General features: G+C 43.3%; 1 protein-coding gene across 1 annotated transcript in view; it reads right to left on the reverse strand.

Moving 5' to 3' along the window:
• The window catches only part of DNAH1 (dynein axonemal heavy chain 1), a 130,581-nt gene that overhangs the window by 85,352 nt on the left and 24,825 nt on the right, over positions 1 to 20,404 (reverse strand). Inside the window, exons 9-22 of the mRNA XM_048857658.2 lie at positions 20,039 to 20,196; positions 19,050 to 19,261; positions 17,222 to 17,520; positions 16,454 to 16,604; positions 15,799 to 15,992; positions 14,663 to 14,888; positions 13,786 to 13,905; positions 12,345 to 12,427; positions 11,524 to 11,665; positions 10,215 to 10,370; positions 8,417 to 8,615; positions 7,145 to 7,398; positions 6,138 to 6,350; positions 683 to 847 (exon numbers count right to left, since the gene is read on the reverse strand). Coding sequence (XP_048713615.1) covers positions 683 to 847; positions 6,138 to 6,350; positions 7,145 to 7,398; positions 8,417 to 8,615; positions 10,215 to 10,370; positions 11,524 to 11,665; positions 12,345 to 12,427; positions 13,786 to 13,905; positions 14,663 to 14,888; positions 15,799 to 15,992; positions 16,454 to 16,604; positions 17,222 to 17,520; positions 19,050 to 19,261; positions 20,039 to 20,196 — 2,572 coding nt within the window. The remainder of the gene's footprint in view (positions 1 to 682; positions 848 to 6,137; positions 6,351 to 7,144; positions 7,399 to 8,416; positions 8,616 to 10,214; positions 10,371 to 11,523; positions 11,666 to 12,344; positions 12,428 to 13,785; positions 13,906 to 14,662; positions 14,889 to 15,798; positions 15,993 to 16,453; positions 16,605 to 17,221; positions 17,521 to 19,049; positions 19,262 to 20,038; positions 20,197 to 20,404) is intronic.

The raw sequence follows: 20,404 nt of genomic DNA on the forward strand, positions 1-20,404 counted from the left end.
GGATAGAGCCAGGTCATGCTGCGAAAGCACCTGACAGAATTAGCCCACGGAACAAGTCACGAGATGCCCTATTTGTAAGGACCCAAAGCAAATTAAAGGCTGTGGCTCTGCTGTATAGGAAGGTAGGGGAAAACAACAGACTTTGCACCCCACTGCATACCGTGGGGCAGATCTCAGGTGCAGGTCTCTGCAGCTCACCCTTGATGGGGAGGTGGAAATGTGGGCAAGTTACTGAAGTGCCAGAGCCGTGGCTAGTGGCTCAACACACAGTTTAGAAACACCCCTGGCCTCTGTAAACAGCATTTTAAAAGAAGAATCTTAGCAAGCTTCCCTGACCAAGGGTATTATTCATGCAGTGCCATACCTGTGTATGGTGCTTTTACAGACAAGTATAGAAAAAGGGGACAAATGTAGCTTTGGAATAAGTGTGCACAATTGCAGGTAAGTCACTATCGCTGAATCTGTTTCTAACAGGACTGAATTTGGCCCATGGTCTCTACCTTGAGGAGTCTGCAATCTAAGCAGGTGAACAAAGAATGCAAGAGGGAAAAAAAGGATTCAACTGTAATTTATACTCAAGATGCTAAGATAGTAATACCCAGGCAAAGATGTGTGCATGCAGTATACAAGTGTGCACATGCAAACATACACACACACGCCATGTGAGCACACACAGCCTCACCTCTCTGTTCTCATTAGCATTCTTCATGATCTTCCTCCAGGTTCTATCCATGGTTTGGTAGCGTTTGCTTTCTACTGGCAGCTGTCTATTGATGTCCTCTGAGCTAAAGATGGGCTCCAGGTATAGCCAAGAGCGCTGGCATGTCAGCCACTCCTCTAGGACATCCTGGTGGGAAGTCATGTAATCAGGTCAAGAGGCCTACTGCAATAAGTACAGTTCCTAAAACAGTTCCTCTCTACATACCCTGGGCTCAGATTGGAAATAAGAGAGGTGATCTTCTCCTAAAACATCACCTACAATACTAAAATCCACCCAGAACAGCTGGTTGTTTCTACTAAAATAATTACCTATTATTTCATTGCTAACAACATTGACATTTAAATTCTTATTAACAGGCACCACTGGGATGAATGTGGGTGGTTCACATCTGTACATAGGCCCTATCCTTCTCCCATTGAAGTAAACATTAAAACAGCCACAGACTTAACGGTGCAGCATTAAGCTGCTAGAGCTATTCCTTCTGTCTGCCTGTAGATCACAGGACAACATCAGGTCACATTAAGGGCTTGTCTAAATTGTGGGGTAATGCACCTTATGGGGTGTGATTTCTAGAGCACACTAATGTCTTGTGTATTAATTGGTCTGTGCAGACCTTGCTGGTGTGCACTAAAGATTCCCTAGTCAGCTTTAACAAAGTGCTGTTTCAAACAGTACTATGTTAAGGCACGCCAGGGAACCTTTACTGCATACCAGCAGGGGCTACACGGACCAATTAATGTGCAACACAGTGCACTTTATAAATCGAATCCCCATGGGGTGCATTGCTGCTCCAGAGAGACTAATTTGTTAGTCTCTAAGGTGCCATAAGTCCTCCTTTTCTTTTTGCGGATACAGACTAACACGGCTGCTACTCTGAAACTAGTCCTAAGGTGGTTATCTTTGCAACAGGAAGTGCAAAGTTTTTACTATGTTTTAAGATGAAAGCTTAAATGCTGCAGAATCTGATGTGGCTGCCAGAGAAGTGCTGGCACACAGTTCCTGCCAATAATAGCTCAGTCTGACCTTGTCCGCACAATGCTCAATGAAAACTTCAATTAAGAACATTTCAAATCAAATATTTGGGTAAATTCCAAGTATTTAAGATAAGAAAACACACAGGAAATACTGCCTGAAAGGGATTCAGAACACGGTGTTCAAGAACCAGCTAAGACATGGAAATAACATCTCATTGTTCAGTGTTCATTTACTTGATGTTCCAAGCTCCATAGAATCCTGCAAAGCTTTGTAGAGTGTCCCTAGGATGTGACATGCTTTCAGCTGCTGGCAATATATACTGAAGTTTGCGTCCACATGAAGATTTTCTTAAATTCTCCTTGTGCTTCTCTGGCATCAAGACAGCCCCTCCAACTCTAGCAATGGTGCACCTGCTACTGTGGACCGGATACTGCTGGTTTTATTACTTACTGTGTCAGCCAGCCCTGATCGGACCAGCTGTCAACGACACAGTGATAAGAATGCCTGAATCTGATCCACAGCAGTGCTCCTGCCATCGCTAGCACTGGAGGAGCTGCACCGGGGTTGGGGAGAGAACATGCTCAAAGCAGCCTCAGGGGCAAACAGAGGGACAAAAATTATAAAGAACTGATTAAACACAGATGCAGTCAAATTCTGTTTTTTCCTCAGCTGTGTGACAGGAAAAAAATGCCATCTTATATTGAGGTTAAAGAACCACATATTAACCCTGGCAGATTCTTAAATTAAAACATGGTCCTGTCCATACAGGCAACAATAAGTCATGTTATAACATGATTTAGTCACAACCATGTTTGTCGGCCACATTTAAACATGGGTTATTTTTAGTTTAGACAGGGCCTGTTTACTGCCTCTTCACTGGACCATCTCCTACTGCTGATCTCTCAAACAAAGCCATTCTTCAGGAAGATGGCAGCCTTCAGGAAGAAGCTCCTAAGTGTTATGTGACTTGGGTTTTAACACTAAGAAACTTCACCCTGGGGTCTTCCAGAGCACCAAGCTGAACACAATGCAACGTATGGTAAACAGTGTATTCACTCTGGAAAAATCAGTTGTGTTTGTAATAACCATTTGTTCATCCTAACTAAATCCTCCATGTATATAAGAGGAGGAGCAAGTGAATGCAACCTGATGACTTGCTGAGAGCGTGAATACATCAAGAGCAGCAGTGCCAGCCACACCCTGACAGAAGCTTCCACAGGTATAAAGAGCAAGGGTCATTTCCTTACAACCCCTTCGGAGGGGATCTGCAGAAGAGCCAGCACTGGCTGAACTCTGCTCCCATTAGAAGAGTTAAACCAAGACTGAGCACTTTTGAAAATACCATGCCTCGTGGTAATTTAGGAAGAAGGAAAATATTGAGTTAAGGGAACTATGGAAAAAACAATGGGCCAGCCTGTGTCAGACTTGCTCACAGTGATTAGCACCGTATGCCATATATAACCCTATGGAAATCAATGAGACTTCATGGCGCAAGGCACTGCTCAGTGTGAGTAAGAGTGGCACAGTTTGGGCCTGTAGGCCTGATCCAGCTCCCACGGAAATCAGTGGCCAAACTCCCATTAACTTCAGTGATGCAGGATAAAGCATTATATGAGCAGCTGGACAAAGTAGCTACTTAGAGACAGGAGGGCCCCAATCTTTAATTTAAAAAAAAAATTAGCAAAGTGTTTTAGCCAGCTTAAAAACAGAAAAGCACAGCACAGGGGCCTGATCTTCAGAAGTGCTGAGCACTCAACTTCACCGGCACCTGATCTCTCAGGTTCACTTTACTCACTGTTCTTCATATTGCGTGGGCAGACAGGTGTATAATTAAGTGTCTTTTCTGTAAAGACAGGCCAAAGAGAGGCTTCTGTGAGCACTCACAAAGTTATACATAAAATAAATGTGTAGATGAAGTTGAAACCCACTAAATATGAGATTTTAAAGTCATTTAAGGGATTTGGATACCCAATTCCAATTAAAATTACTAGGAATTCAGTGGCCAAATCTCCTAGGCTGAGATTTTCAAAGCTGCCTAAGTGTTAAAGGAGGATTTCCCCTTTTGGCTTTGGTTGTGATCCCATCAATAAGGAAATCTGTTATTATTCCCATGGATAGAATCCCACAGTAATTCGCATGGAATTTACCATGTATTTTTAATGTGTAGATGGTCTTTAAATAGTCTAAAGCAACCCCAATTAAGTATAGTCCATACTGTGACACTGGCAGACAAAATGCCAGCTCTCGCCAAGGCTGTAGGCCTCAGCTGAGCACTGAAAAATTCATCCCTGGAAACCAGTGCAGTGTATGTTAGTATGGTTAAGATGGGTATTGGATATATAACAGTGGCTTTAGACTTTACAAAATGCTTGGAAGTTGCTACATGTATTAATCCTACTTATAATGAGCTGTCGCTCACGAAAGCTTATGCTCAAATAAATTTGTTCGTCTCTAAGGTGCCACAAGTACTCCTTTTCTTTTTGCGAATACGGACTAACACGGCTGCTACTCTGAAACTTATAATGTCTGTTTCCCATGCTATAAGGTAATACTTAAGTGTTTGCTATAGAGCTGTGAAATGTTTGTTCTGAACTATGGAACTCACCAAATAAGAAACTTTACCTAGTGCTAAATCCCTATGAAAGGTATTACCTCTTGCCCATCAGGAAGGGCTATCAAACCTAAATGGGCCATTGTGGAATGTCACAATACAAAGACTTTGCTAAATCATCCTTGCACGGGCTACGTGCAAAAGAACTCATCCCATCAGCTTGAATTCTGGAAGAAGGAAATAAAGATATCTGATGTGAAAATTTTTCATCTCTTTGCTGTTTGGACTCTCACAGGGCTGGAGCTAGGAAACCGAAGCAGAGATCGCCAGAGTCAACCTGGGTTAGCCCCAACAGACATTCAGTGTGACAGATTGCTACATCTCTGTCACCTTTTAAAACCCTAGACAGTAACTCATTTCTGTATGTGTTTGCCTGCTTTAACCTGTAAATAATTCCCTCATTTCTTTTTTCTAGTTAAGAATTCCTTGATTAGTTTACTATAGGATTGGCTACAGACATCGTCTTTGGTGTGAGATCTGAGGTACAAACTGACCTGGGGGTAAGTGACTGGTCTTTTGGGACTGGAAGCAACCTGAATTTTATGTGATCTTTGGTGTATTGGCAACCAACTATCACTAAGTCCGATCTTGACACCCAGGCAAGCTGCCTGGAATGCCCAAGAGGACTGTCAGTGACTCTATGGTAAGACTTTATAGTGTGTCAGGAGTTCACATTTGTTACTGGGTTGATGAACTCTAATGATAAGACATACAATCTGTTTGGGGTGTCTGTCCTGCTTTTTGACAGTCTGCCCTGAGGTTGACACTCAGTTTTGAAACACTCCAGCCAATGTGACAAGTACATCTGGTAATAACTAAGTTGATCAACCCTTAGATCCACTCAATTCTAAAAAGCCATCTCCCTCACTCTCAGGACTTCAGAGACTGTTTTTGCTACATCAGAGAAAGGAGAAATACATGGAGAAGTTTTGCTATCCTGACAGAAATATCAGTGCAATCATTCTGTGGAGCCCTGTACCTTTAGTGACAGGAATAAATGGCATAAAGGAAGAACAGCAGCCAGGGACAAACATACACACAGTGTCACAGCCACAACACACACTAACACACAATATATATATATAGCCAGATTCCCACATCACCTGCTTCCATAGGGTCAATGGTGCCTTTGTGTGTCCTTCTTAGCCAAGTACAGCAGGTTTGACAACCCCTTGCCCAATCACACATGGGCAGGTAAGCTCCCATAAGTAAAATGAAATAATTATAAACAACAAACAACAATGCTGCTACTTCTAGAATTTACAAAGCACTCTACAAACATTAGCTAATTAGGATTTTTTTCCTGCTCCCATCTACAACTAACATCAAGTAGAGTGTGATCCCTGTTAGGTGCTCAGCATTCTCTTCTACCCTGGAACCAGCAAAGTACTTAAGAATGTGCCTAACTTTAAGCATGTATGTAGACCATTAAAGTCCAATGGAACTATTCATATGCTAATAAAAGTTAAGCATGTGCTTTAAGTGCTTTGCAGGATCAGGACAAGAATGCATAGCACCTTGCAGAATCAAGCCCTTAACATGAAATTTGACTATGGTAGGGCCTGAATATCACTAGGCAAAGTGCTAACTACTATGCAAGTCAATAGAACTATTCACTGTGAGAGGAACTACACTCAGGGTAGAATCTTTGTCCCATTGAAGGGCAGAAGAATTATGAGAGCCCCCCTGACGCCCTGAGCACAGATGTGCCGTGAATAACTACACAGCACCAAGCTCCTTAGTTGCAACTGCATATTCTTTCTATTCAAACAGAGTTGAAAAGCCCCAATCCCTCCCTTGACCACATGGCAGCAGGTGGGAAATTGGTACCTGTGTCATCTTCAGCTTGGTTTCCCAGGTGTTCATCCTGTCTTCAAAGGGTTTCTTGAATGGTGAGAAGGACATGCTTTGAGTCATGACAATATGATCATCTAGGAGCTGCGAAGCTTCGTCAGGGCTCTTCAGAATGAAGGTTTCTGTCTCTTTATAGGGCAGTACATTGAACAGGATGGAGACCCATTCGCTCTCCATCTTATCAAGTGCCTGGGAAATGAGGAGAAGCAATTTAACCTTAGGTCTCAGTACAGGGATATTGCATAATGCTTTCCTCCATTTACATGTCTCTCAAACACCATCATTTAAAAAACTAGGTGAATGTTCGTTCCTGTGAAAGGTGCTGGTTTCCACACTGGAAACTACAGCCATCTATTTAATCCACAGAACATTCAGCAGCAGCACAAATTTCCTCTGCCCCATCCAAAGAGCCTCAACCCTTTCCTCAAGGACCACCTTCAAGGAAGAGAAAGTAACTTCATTTCCATGCCCACTGATGCCATGGCACCTCCACTGAGTCTGGCAGTACAGCGCCATTAGAGACCGTGGTAATGGTGGTTTTTGCGGTATGGATATCTGCCCACTGGGAAGTGGGCTGAGCTCACAAACCCATTTCACAGAAGAAAAAGTGACTTTCAGTCCTGACCATCTTAGGCCCTATTTGAACTGGGGACGTGAAGATGAAAGACGATATCTGTATGACCAATGACTCCACTGAGCCATCCAGTCCCCTCCCCTGTTTTCATACACACACTGTATGGTAGCTGATTCACCATACCAATGTCTAATCTCCCTGACACAGATACAGAGGATTTGTCCAGTCATGAGAGGATGCCAAGTTTCTCAGCTGCATTCTGCTTTTCTCTGGGATTTCTGTAACACTCAGAGAGAATTTTAATGCTCATGTAACATGGAGTTGTCGTAAGGAAAGCTTCCATCTAGAGACAACTTTGGGGAATGAACTATGACACTGAAAGGAAACCCTCATTAGATGCTCTCCTCACATTCTCAATGGAGAACTCCTTGCCCGCTATCTCAGCTATTTTGGCAATGCTGTCAATGTGATCCAGCAGCTTCATCTCCAGACAGCGAGAAAATGTCAGATTGGCCTTAGGCTTAACGTTGATGTTGATCTCCTTGGAAAGCATCTCCCAGTGCCGATTCCGCATGCCAGGATTGCGCAGGCCCTGAATCAGTGGGATATATGGTCTGAATTCTTCAATCCCGCCCCGGATTTCCACAGCTACATCCTGGCATGCTTAAAGGAGTAGGGAAAAAAAACCAAAAAAGATAACATCAGCAACAATGAGATGATGGGTGGAGGATGCTGCTTCATATAGAGCTGGATTCTGCACAGTGCAGGTGAGCGGTGCTGTGCTTTCCGACAATGCAAAAAGCAAACAGCAGGACAGGGAGCATTGGTGAACCCAAGCTTGCATTAATGAAGATGCTGCCTCGTAGCAGGAATAAGGCCAAAAAGGGAGGAGCATAGTCAAGTGCCATATTTGCATATTGGAAACCACACGTCTCCTCAGACACATCTATTCACTGCCCACACCCTGCACTTTTCTAGCACCTTTAGAGTAAGGCAGCAAGCATGCAAAGGCCATGAAATTTAGTAGTACTTCCATCTAGTATGTCAATTACATCTAGGGCTTAACTTTAATTGCAGCCAAGTGTGGCCTCTGGTTGCACTTGCATCGGAAGTGCAACAACCTTGCACTCCCTGCTATGTGTCACACAAGGACTGGCAGACTGATGGCCTTAGTGGATATTGTACTATATCCTGGAGGAGCAGCGGAATGAAAAGATCAAAAGCAGGTATTCTTATTGCTTCCACTTATCATGAGTCATATTCACTCACACATCCACTCACCACCTCCTCCACTGGGGATGATTCACTGGATTGTTCAGGAGAGAGATCAAGTTTAAAAGGATGAATCAAAATCTCCCACTGCAGGATATATTTCACTCTAACCCAACTGGAAGATGGTTTTAGAACTACTACAGAAGACTGGTGGATGCATCTTTGGGAATCCTGGACTGGGACATGGGGAAGTTTACCTACAAATTTAAATCTTTTTTAATTTTTTTGGGGGGTGGGGGCATTTACTTGAAGCAGTTTTACACAAATCTGCAGAGCTGCATATGACCACCCAAGCTCACTTCACACAGAACACATATGGGATAAACTGCTGAATCACAGGAATGAGGTTTTCACGACACTCCTCATAGCCTTGTGTGCTGGGGTGCACAAACCAAACTCTCCCAGTTACCTGGTACATCCTTGAACTGCTTCACACACTTGTGCATGGTCTTAAAGGATTCATTGACATTCTTCTCTAGCTGTTCAGCATCAATTGCAGAGAGGGGGTCATTCATCCAGCTCTCAGACCAGCGTATCCAGTCTGATGCTGTGGTCCAAAGATCCCAGTATGGCTGGAATTCCTTAACCATCCTGGACAGTTTATCATACTTTGTGAAAAAAAAAAGAGTTTTAATGAACAATGGGCATATTTTCCTCTAACAGTGGCTCATATTTTTCAGAACCATGTGGCCCTGGCAAAAAGGCACAATCCCACCTAGAGCTCCTGAGTAAGCAAGGGGAACGAACATGGTCCAATATCCTTTAAGATGATTTATTTGGCTCCCCTCTACACTGCTAGCCAGAGCAGACAGGCACAGGGCCACTTCCAGCTTGCTCCCTCTCAGGGGACTTACAACCCTGGGGATGCTTGGAGGGCGCAGACCCTGTGGTCTCCCAAGGCACAACCTAGCCCTTACTAATCAGTCATGAAACAAAACAGAATTGTGGATAGAGACAGGACAAACACAGAAAAACAAAGGCCCTCTGGGCCAAATTCAACCTCACATACATGGGCACAATTCCATTTAACTGCAATCCAAGTTAAAACCATGACTTAATTCATTCCTATGACATTTAGTGCCAACTTCTCAAAGGAGGGAGCATCAGGCATGCCGTCCAAAATGCATACATTCGAGTTGCACCTGCAGAAGCCCATATCCATGCATGCGAACACTTAGTCTGATGAGCAGTTAGCTGATTTTCATTTGCAAATGCTCTGTCGCATCAGTAATATGAGATTTTTTGTGGATGCAATGGACCCATACACATCTTGAGGATGTACCTGTTAAGGACCCAAGTTGCAACTGTAGATGTAACAGTAAAGAAAAAATTCACACTAAACTATTGAAAGTTAAGATACAGAAAATTATTAGAGAAAATAATTCTACTCAATAGCAATAAATGAAAGAGAGAGAGAAAATGTGCATGAGCATTTATGAGTAGCTAGAGCTACTAGTGTTTGTGACTAAAATTATTTTCTTAAGACAACACGCTGCCTTCCAAATTCACTTTCCTGTACATGTGACTATAAACCACTAGTGACATAAGTAATTACAGCCAGTCATGCCCATGTTCTGTGTGGTTTCAGAGTAGCAGCCGTGTTAGTCTGTATCCGCAAAAAGAAAAGGAGTACTTGTGGCACCTTAGAGACTAACCAATTTATTTGAGCATAAGCTTTCGTGAGCTACAGCTCACTTCATCGGATGCATTCAGTGGATATTCTGTGCAGTAACTCTCCAACAGTAATGAATGTAACTAATTGCTACTTCATGTGCGTTACCATCTTTATGATCCAGGAGCCAAGCCTCCCATACAGCTGGCTACCACTGCCCTATGAACTCTTGATCCAGGAGCATGGATAGATAGAGCTCTGCTACAGAAGTGGCTATTAAATGTCCTATGAACTTGCTCACCCTTCCATGTCTTCTTGGGCCACCTCTTCCACAGCATAGAAGAGATGAGCAGAGAGCATTGGAATGGAGTGACCATCAGAATGGATCGCTGGTCCTCTCTAATTAACATAAGAACTGATGCATAAGCCAGAATGGTAGATTAAATCATTTCTTTCCTTCTCTCACAATTGGGATGTTATTACCTAGGGGATTTATTTTATTGCATTGCAGTAGCACCCAAAGGCCCCAGTCAGGGCCAAGGGCCTGTTGTTTGCACAGAGCCTAACACAACAGAACCTATGATCTGACACTTACATTAGTAACTGGCAATCCAAATATCCGCTCCCTGTTGTTATAAAGAAGTGCCATCTGCTGAGACTCCTTCAACTGCTTCTTGACCCTTCTTGCTTCATTTGCTATCTCATGTGCTCGGGTAATGTCCATATGGACAGAAAATCCAGCCACGACCAGCTGGAAAAGAAAAGGCAGGTGCAGTATGTGGAACTCAGGCTCAAAACACTGAATGCTGCTTTCTAGAACCTCAGCTTCACTGTCTACTCTTCGTTGCTCTCCAGCATGCAAAGAATCGGACAGCTCTCACTAAAGCCCATTTTAAATTTCATATTCTCTCTCCCCTACTCTAATTCCAGCTCTCTTCAGGCCACAGAGAAGCTGGTGAGGAGGCAATGATAAGCTTGGATCAAGATCAGCTGATAGAAAGAACAAATGTGGGCGCTGGCTGCCTCTTCCTCTTGCAATTGATTGCCACCCACTCATCAGTCCATGCCCAAATTTGTCTATACTGAGCTGTACAGCCAGCAACTTGAAACCACAGAAATTAAAATGAAAGATCTGCTATGTCATTTTTTCCATCCTCAAAAATTGTTCCCAATATTATATTTTCCAGGGCCCTGTCCAATCTTTTTTAATAAACTAAAGTGTCGGGGCTTCTATCACTTCCTTTGGTAGACTATTCCACAGCCAACCAGTCTTCACTGTTAGGAAATTCTTTGCTTAATTTCAACCCATTACCCCAGTGATATCCATTTGGAGAGAGTCTTTGAAATCAGTTCAGACATTGATTAGAGCTGGTCCAAAAATGGGGAGTTTTTCCTATGGATAATTTCAAGTTTTTGGTGAAAAATCAAATCTTAAATATTTGATTTTGAAACACAGCCATTGCATCTCATGGGAATCGTTGTTCAGGTGCCTCATAGTCTCATTCTCCTATCTAGTCTGGACATGGAACCCAGCCTAGAGCTCCGATGGTACACCATGGTCTTCCCTGTTGTTGAGGAGAGGTGGTGCATCATGGGAGATGAAGTCTAGCTGGGGAGCTCAGCCCATAGCGGCTCCTTGAGGCACCGCAACAGCATTTCAGAATAAAAATATTTCTGTTTTCGAGCATTCAGTTTCTCCATGAAAAATGAAAGTTTTCCATGGAATTCAAACAATTTCTCATCCAAAAGCAGTTTTTAGAAAAAAAAATTTAACTGGCCCTACCATTGATCTTAGAATTGCAAATGCTCCTGAAGATACCCCAGCTAACCGACAGCAATGAATTCAAGTCTTTGTGATTAGGGCTGGCTCAGAACAGCCTCCCCTAGTGTTGGATTATTAGTACCTGCAGACCATCCAGCCGTTCCAGAAAGTTGTTCTGATCCATGAGCTGAATTTTGCGGAACCTCTCCTCATCTTCCAGGTGCTGCTGCCGAATCATCTCCGTTTGTGTGGCGATTTTCAGAGGCCAGTTGCTCGCAGCCCACCTGAGCTCAGATGGAATGAGAATACAAAAAAGATGAGAAGCAGCAACCTGAGGCCTATTATTTGAATGATAATGAGCATAGTAATTAGATAACCCGATCAAACTGATGAAGGAGGCTGACCAGCTACAGAAATTTGCATGGTTTCAAAGCATATTTTTGGTGCTCTGTTATTTGATATGCAGTGTCTGCGTCTAAACTGTTCAGTAACAAGAGGCTAAGGAAAGGGAGAGGAATTTTAAAAAAAGCGAGAAATCCAGTATATTAGTAAAAGATGAATGGATTGCTAAACAATTCCAAAAAGTCCAGTGGGACTGTGCCTCTTACAATTTGTCTGCACAGTACCTAACAAGATGGGGCCCTAATCTTGGTTGAGGTCTCTTGGTGCTTTTGTAATAGAAATAATAAAATAAAGCAAAAAATAAAAATAAGCTGACAGATAAGGTCTTTTATTTGTTAAGGAGGTTGATCACTACAAGTTTGCCTCATGCCCAGGCCAGGAGGCAGTGTGAATCTGCACACCTCTACAGACTCAATTTCTGAATCAGGTGTTCAATGAACATCTAGCCTGAACTGCCACATGAAAAGATCTGAAGCACCTGATATACAAATCAAATCCTGAGGCATTAAGAATGGTAATAGCTGCAAAATAAGCTGCTTTGACAGTAAGAGAAATGCTCACTTGTCATTGAAATCATCTTGGGTAAGGTTGTAAAGGAATTCCTCCATAACGTCATAATCTTCCATGACCTTACTTATGAGTTCCTACACAGGGAGACAGAGAGAGAAAAGTAGACATCCTCCAAATCACATGTATTGAACATGTTGCTTATTGGGATTGTCTGGCAGGATACACACTGCATTTGCATGACACATGCCATCGTCTCACAACCTTACCCCAACACAGAGTACTTCTATACCACAAAAGCAGTGGGTCTGATTCTCCAACCTCTTGTGGTGTGAGTGATCCTCAGACTACATATATGAAAGGGAGTGTGACCCAGTGGGGAGGACACTGAACTAGGAATTGGGAAACCCAGCTCTATTCCAGGCTTTGCCACTGGCCTCCTGAGTGACCCTGGGCAAGTCACTTCACTGCTCAGTGCCTCAGTTTCTCTGTTTATAAAATTGGGATGATACATCCCTCCTTTGTAAAGTGCTTTGAGATCTACAGATAAAAAGCTCTATCTAATAACTTAGTGGTATTACTGCCAAATTAATTATAATATTAATATACTATACCAGTACAATGTAGGAGTAACTTCATTGAAGTCCCCGGCACTACACCTGTTTATAGCTGGTATGAGAGGAAAATTATCACAATATTTTTATGGTTTGAAAGTTTGTAATTAATTTTCAGAAGACAGAAAAAGTCAAGATCCAATATCTGTGCAGAAGTACTGAATGGCTAACCAAGAAATAGAAGGGATATACAACATACATTAAGGACAACATTTTCAATTGCCTTTGCAAGTTTCCCCTGCAAAGACATTTGCATGCACATAAGCTGCCTTAGCACATACCAGCACGGTAGCTAGGCATCTGACTGCCCAATTTGCATAGGCACATTAGTTTTATACACACATGCCCAACTGCATAAATGACATTGGGGTTAAATTTCATATGCCAGCTGTAAAACTGGATCTAAGAGGCTCGGTAGCTACAAAGCTTGTGAACACAAACTCTCAAAGCTTCATAGCAGCCTGGATCAGAGGCAAGGTTTCCCAAGCAACGAAACAGGTAATTGGACTGACTGGCCAGATCTCATTTCTTCAAACATGGATTATTTAAGAAGCTGAACCGGGGGGAGAGATAGCTCAGTAGTTTGAGCATTGGCCTGCTAAACCCAGGGTTGTGAGCTCAATCCTTGAGGGGGCCATTTAGGGATCTGGGGCAAAAATTGGGGATTGGTCCTGTTTTGAGCAAGGGGTTGGACTAGATGACCTCCTGAGGTCTCTTCCAACCCTGATATTCTATGATTCTATGAGCTATTGTTCCAGGACAGATTCAGAGCTGGATAATAAAATGTCAAAACCGTGGGAGATCTCCATCCACTCTATTCCCAAGTTTTTATCCCCTGGCTTTACTGGGCACCCCCTTTTGATCAGAAAAGCATGCCTTACTTCCTGCACTTTCAGCTGCTCAGGGACTCCCTTCATCCACTCCCGCAGCTCAGCCAGCTCCTCAATGCTGTTTGGTTTCTCATACATTTTCCGGCTGATGACTTTGAATGCTTCACAGATCTGCAGGAAGACACAGAGAATGTGTAAATACACACACTGAATAGAGGAGCATCTGCAGACTTCCCTAATGGGCTACAGAGTTTCATTCCTATGGGGTCACTACCTTTAATCAGTGGACTACAACAGAGGCTTAAGACCTGGTTTTCAGAGGAGCACTCACAACTCCCATTAGAGTTAATGGCAATTGTGCATGCACAGGACCTCTGAAAATCAGGCCACCAATCTCTCATATGCCAGACTCCAGTGTAAGTCAAAAAGCTGGCTGTAACCCACTGTAAGGGTGGTCTAAAGCTATAAATATACAATACTATTCTAGTTCTTCCTGTTAGTAGCCCTTCATCACCTGCCTCACACATGTAACTGTCTATATATTCTAGTTAACCTCATCAGCTCGCTGCAGGAACTTCCAACTGGCAGCGAGGCAGATCATTGTAAATCCGTGAACATAACTATTTAGGAGATGATAGAGAGCCGCAGATATTTCCATGCCACTAGGTATAGCTTTCTTGCACAGAATTTGTTACGAATGCAGGCACAGTTTGATTTAACTGGCTCTTCACATCTCCCTTCTAGTCTTTTTCAATTGGCTTCCACCACTAGTCCCATGTAACCATTCCAATGTGAGTTGCAAAACTTCCACATTAGAGAGGCCTCAACCGCTATCATTTGGCCACTGTGCAATCCCAAATTCTCTGCCGTGGTGCCTCCTGAAATAGGGGGACAGATGCAAGACAAAACAGAGAAGTGTGAAACTTACATTTTCCACCTGTATGTGTAGGTTCTTAGCCAGTAGGTCCAACATGGAGGTAGCAAGGGCTTTGCGTTTTTTGGACAGATTTTGCTTGACACCTTCAATGCTGATGTAGAAGGGACCAATGATGATGGAGCTTGGCAGAGTATTGTCCAGCATCTCCTTTTCAGACAAGTGCAGGTTTACTATTTTTCTCACATCCTGGGCAGAGGGGCATTGGGCTTGGTACTCTCTACAACCAGAAATATAATCAAAGACAAGCCAACCCATACCATACAGCGCACGAGAACACTCATCCCTACATGTCATAAATACACATTCACATAGATGTCATTAGACCTTTGTCCAAAAGTCCAGGACATTAAATTAATGACAGGTGCATTTATTATTAAAAACCACAGATTTCTCTGAATTTACATATTTTAGAACCATAGCGTGAGATGCATTGCTGCCTCTGAGAGCTCACAATCTAAGATAGAGATGACAACGCACAACCCAATTGACAACTGGTCAAGGAAGAGAGAATGAGGAGAGAAGTAGGAAGGAGAGATTCCTGGGAGAATTGGGTTTTAAAGCTCAATTTAAAGACTGGCGAGGATAGGAGGCCTGAAAAGAAGACAGCGAAAGTAAATGAGGCAGAAGGATGATTGAGGTGTGGATGGGGGTTTTAGCCATGGGAACAGGCAGGTTGAAACAAAGGGAAATACTACTTCCTACACCATGTGATCAGCCTGAAAAGGCAGAGTTGCAGGAGGTCAAACACGCTAACCAGACTTTCAAAAGGGATGAGTAATTTTCTGACCAATAAGATCAGAAGGGAATTTGACTGTTGTCAGAGGCAGACAGTAATTCCCACTGCTACCAACAATATACAGCACTGCACCAGTAGCTATTTTGCCTTCCTCTGAAAGCATCAGTTATTGGCCACAGCTGGAGGCTGGATTTGATACACCAGTGTTCTGGTTTGGTATGGCTAATCCCTTGTACCTGTTCACTGAAGTGCATGCCACACACTTTTGTAAGCACAGAACAGCGAATACACACACTTAAGCAAGGATACATGAGATGGGGATGTACTGTAGTAATAAGTTTCTAAGGACATGTAAGTCAGGTCTGTGGTGTCCGCTCTTGATGTTACTTACTTTAGAAAGGAATGGATGTCATTATTATTCAGCTCTAACTGGTTCTCATACTGCTTGGCGTAGGCTTGGAGGGGGATCACTGCCTTGCGGATGGCAGATTGGATAGTGTTGCGCAGTTCTTCCACAAGGGGCTCGTGCAGGCCCACCGACTCCAGCAGTGGTGTGCCTCTAATAAACATGTTCTCAAGCACAAACTGGAAGAGTGCAAAAGGAGAGGTCATTCAAAACAAGCAGCTATCACCTGCTGCGTCTCGGTCTCCAGCAGGGGAACAGGTTTTACAGCGTGAAGAACTCACATTCTCCACAATGTATTGCTCTGTAAGATGGGTCATACAATCATCATCAGGAGGGAAGGTACCTCTAGAAGGTTATGTGGTCCATCCCTCTCCATTGCATCAGGAATTACTTCATTCATCTGACCCCAGCCCCAATAAAAAGATAAATATAGAGGATAGATGTGAGGATCTTGGAAGACAAATATCCTGCTCAACAGAGAGAAGAGTATATACTGCAAAGGGACTTTCCCTAACAGGTTTGAGGCCATTAGTCTACATGCTATTGCCATTCATGATTCCACCCTCATCAGCTACCATACATTCTGGGTCTCTAGGCCACTTAGTCTCTGTCATATTAACATTTCCCCAGAGTAACGCACCGTCTCCAGTTGTGGTATGGTGTGGGTTGCCAGGATTCCCTTGTCGAACAGAGAAATGAGGGAGGTCTCGAAGTTCTCCACAGGTGTGCTGAAGTGAACCCCACTGTTATCCAGAATCAGATCCACTACAAAGAGAGGATTCTTTCGTGGCCTGCAAAGGGAGGAGATGGGGTTTTACGTGGCTGTCTGCAGAAAGAATGGCACCCGCAACACTGCTATTGTGCTATGTCTTTAAATCCCAACAGTGAAACTGACCAGCCGTGTGGCCTTATTCACTTTCCCAGGCTCTAAAATGGAATTAGTAGCAGTCGCCTTCCTCCCTGGAGTGTGAGAGAATTCATTAGCTAACATTAGTAAAGCACATTGAAAAAATTGAACCAGATCCTGGCCTCCAATAAGGCCTGCACTAACAGGACAGCTGGGAATTCGCCCAGCTCTATGCCTCCCTCCCTGGCTCCAGGGTGCGTGCTGGAGACATGTCAAGAGAGACGGACGGATGGAACTGCACGAGCCCCTTGTGGAAAAACTGTGCAACACTATCCAATCTGCCATCCGCAAGGCAGTGATCCCCCTCCAAGCCTACACCAAGCAGTATGAGATGGATGGAACTGAGTTGCTCTTCATCATAAGCACCACCATGAAACCCCAACCCAAATGCAAAGTGTCACTGTAAAAATCTATGGTAATTACAAATACAAAGAGATAGCTATTCTTCCCTCCTCCACTGTTCTCCTCCAAGCCTGACCTTCCCATCTCTCCCCTCCTTACTTGTATGGGCTGTTGATGAGGTCCCCTCCCCATTCCATATCCTCTGAGCAATCCTGGACACTGCCACAAGCATCCAGCAAAAGCTGAGTGAAGCTGACCAGTGAGTCCTGGACCAGGAAGCGCACAGAGTCTTGCAAGTTGAACTTGATGAGCTCCATCAGTTTATGTAGCTTGGACATCTGGTATACACCCCAGTTGGACTGATACAGATTGTACCACCCTTTACCAATCTCCCTCAGACTGCTCTTTACTGCTATCTTGAGAGTATTGATCCAGGTGTCCTTGAGAAACAGCTGAACCTAGAACAAAGAAACATACAGTGAAGAATTTATCCTCAGAGGATTGATGGGAAAACAGTAGGGCAACTACTGACCACTGGCAGGGACCACTAGTGCCCAGTCCAATACCAATCTGCTGTGAAACAACTAATCTCTGATCCATTTTGGTTGACCAATAACCCTCATATTTATGCATACATACCCAACATATTATATATCTAGTTCCTTAACAAAGGGTCATGAAAAGGCCTGCTGTTGAGAAAACATCAGAACTGTGTTTCTCCATTTCACTTAAGCTTCTGTTTTCTATCCCCGTTGTCACAAATTAGACTAGAGGGGACCATTATGATAATATTTTAGTCTGACATTTTCCATAACACAGGTCACAGAACTTTTCTGAAATACTTCCTCTTTGATCTAGAGTCTGTCTTTTAGAGAAACATCCAGAGATGGAGAATCTACTACAACCTACCAAGGACAGAGTCCCTGCAGCTTGTAAGTATTGCTTACATTCTGTTTTCTGATATGTATGACTTTATATTTGGCCACCTTAAAATACATCGTTTGCTTGTGCCCAGTCTACCAAGCAATCCAGATTGCTCTGGATCAGCCCTTTTCATTATTTACCGCTCTCCTAATTTCTAATTTACTATTCCCCATGGTTTTCTACAGAACAGTATCAGAAGCTGTATTTCATAGGGTCCCCCATAAAACTCTCTGTAAAATATGACTGAGAAATGAGGGGTGGACATTTGTCTTCTTTTGGAACTGATTAAAGTGATGGGAAGGTGCTAACTGAAGGGCAGCAGAGTCCTGCAATGCTTTGAGTCATTAAAATGCTACTAAGAGTCAAACTTGTTACGTGGACTTCTGCTATTTGTGTGTAGAAATCAAATTTCAACAGTGCAAGGGGAGACAGTATTTTCTCACTGATAGAGTACAGGACTGAGGGTCAGGAGAGTTGGGGTCCTTATATACACTCTGCCTATTAAAATGAAAACACTCTTTTCCTGGCTGGTTCATATCCCAGATTGGGTGGTCTTGGGCAAGTCTCTCAACTTCTCTCTGCCTCAGTTTCCCACGAGGATAAAGCAGCCTTGTACAGTGTATGAAAGTCCTCTGGTGAAAGATATAAAAGATTTATAAGGTTTTATTGTTTTACTCTGTGGTTGTTAGTATCTAAAGCTTTTTCACTAAATTGTGTGGAAAAAATCTAACAAAACTAATAAGAACTCAAAAAAATTCTGTTTTTTCATTATCCGTGTGGTTAAAGAAGAGAGAGGATCTTAAGAAAAATCAGTATTTTTAGTGGAATCAAAGCTCTTGTTCCTTGTAACAATAAGGGGAGAAGGAATAAGAACAATTTGGAAATCTACAATGCAGATTTTGCACCATGTTTTCTAGAAAAGCTTTGTCCAAGTGCAATAAATCAATTATACAATTGCTAAGATCTGTCTGGCATGGTCTGATTGGTATATGCCAAGAGCCCTGTTGATTGTTCTGTATCTCCCCTCCCCTTAAGCGAATGTTCCCTCCCTGCCCTTCCTTACCTGGGTGAAGGTCTGCGTCTGGATCTGTTCAAACTCCTCTAGCCGGCCATACTTAGACAAGGTTGAATGAAACAGAGACATGGCTGCAGCTTTGTTGCACTCATCCCGCACCTGCGATAAGGCAAGGATGACTTCTGGCCTGGTCAGGAGCGAGACAAAAATAAAAGATGCCTGTTGCTCATCAAATGGATAGTCTGGGATCTGGACCAGCCCTGCCAGCAAAAGAGAGTGTGTCACTTTAATAGGAAGAGCATTTTCAATCCCTTTTTAGGTTGGCTTGATTCCACAACACTTTACTCATGTCATTACATATAAGTAATCCCAACAGACACCAAGTGTTCTGCCTATTTGAAGCTGGATGAAAGGGCTGGTGTTGGCACCAAAGGTTTAGGGGACTTCATATCTCACAAACATCTGCCCTGTCCCTGCACAGAAATGGAGCTCTGACCCCAGGACAGATCTGATGTTCTGGCTCATAGGTCCATCATGAGGTTCTTTTTGGTATGGCAGGAATGGCCCAGGGATAGGGACCATGTCCCACAATGGGACTGTGCAGAGGCTGCCAGAAAGAAGAAATCAAGATTCTGAACATGAATGAAAATGAGAGGCGTTTTCGCTCCCAAACATGGCCTTGAAACCTCCACTGTTTGCCTCCAGCTTTCCACCCACTGTTAATAAAGCTGGACTGTCCATGGAATGACTCTGCTTGTGCAATCTCACTCAAAGTGCCAAAGCCAAATTCTGTTCCCAGATACACATGTACAGTTTCCAAGGATCATTCATAACCTAACCCCCTAATGTAAATGTGTTCTCCATGCATTTGGCTGTCTACTGGTCCCCCAGAATAACTGGAAAACATACCACCTTGTACATCCTCTTGCATTATAAACCAGTGTGTCTGAAAGTCTCCCACAATAATGAAGAAATCATTTCACAGAAGGACCCTTGCAATCCAACTAGAGCTCAACTTTCTCCACCAGATCCCATACCTCTCTCTGGCACCTTCTCCTCCTCTTTCTCTGGCAGGGTGACATATGAAAACATCTGGGGCTTGGATGTGATGACTCCATCAAAGATAATCTTGTTCATGGTGCGTTCATAGTCTAGGCTCACCTCCTTTTCCAGGCATTGCAGACAGTTCAACACACTGATGAGGATTATAAAATGAATGAACAGTGATCACTCAGATCTGCATATCTGCACCAATCCTCAAAGATCTTACCCCCAATTTATTTCTCCTGGGTTCACTTACACTTAGCTTGCTCACTAAAAAAGATCTGAATTACATTAGCAGAGCTATGGAGGTCCAGGAACAGAACAGCAAATGATGCTGCAGGTTTGAGGTTCATTGGCAG

This window comes from Caretta caretta, chromosome 7 (assembly GCF_965140235.1).
Source record: "Caretta caretta isolate rCarCar2 chromosome 7, rCarCar1.hap1, whole genome shotgun sequence".
NCBI classification, from domain to species: Eukaryota; Metazoa; Chordata; order Testudines; family Cheloniidae; genus Caretta; species Caretta caretta.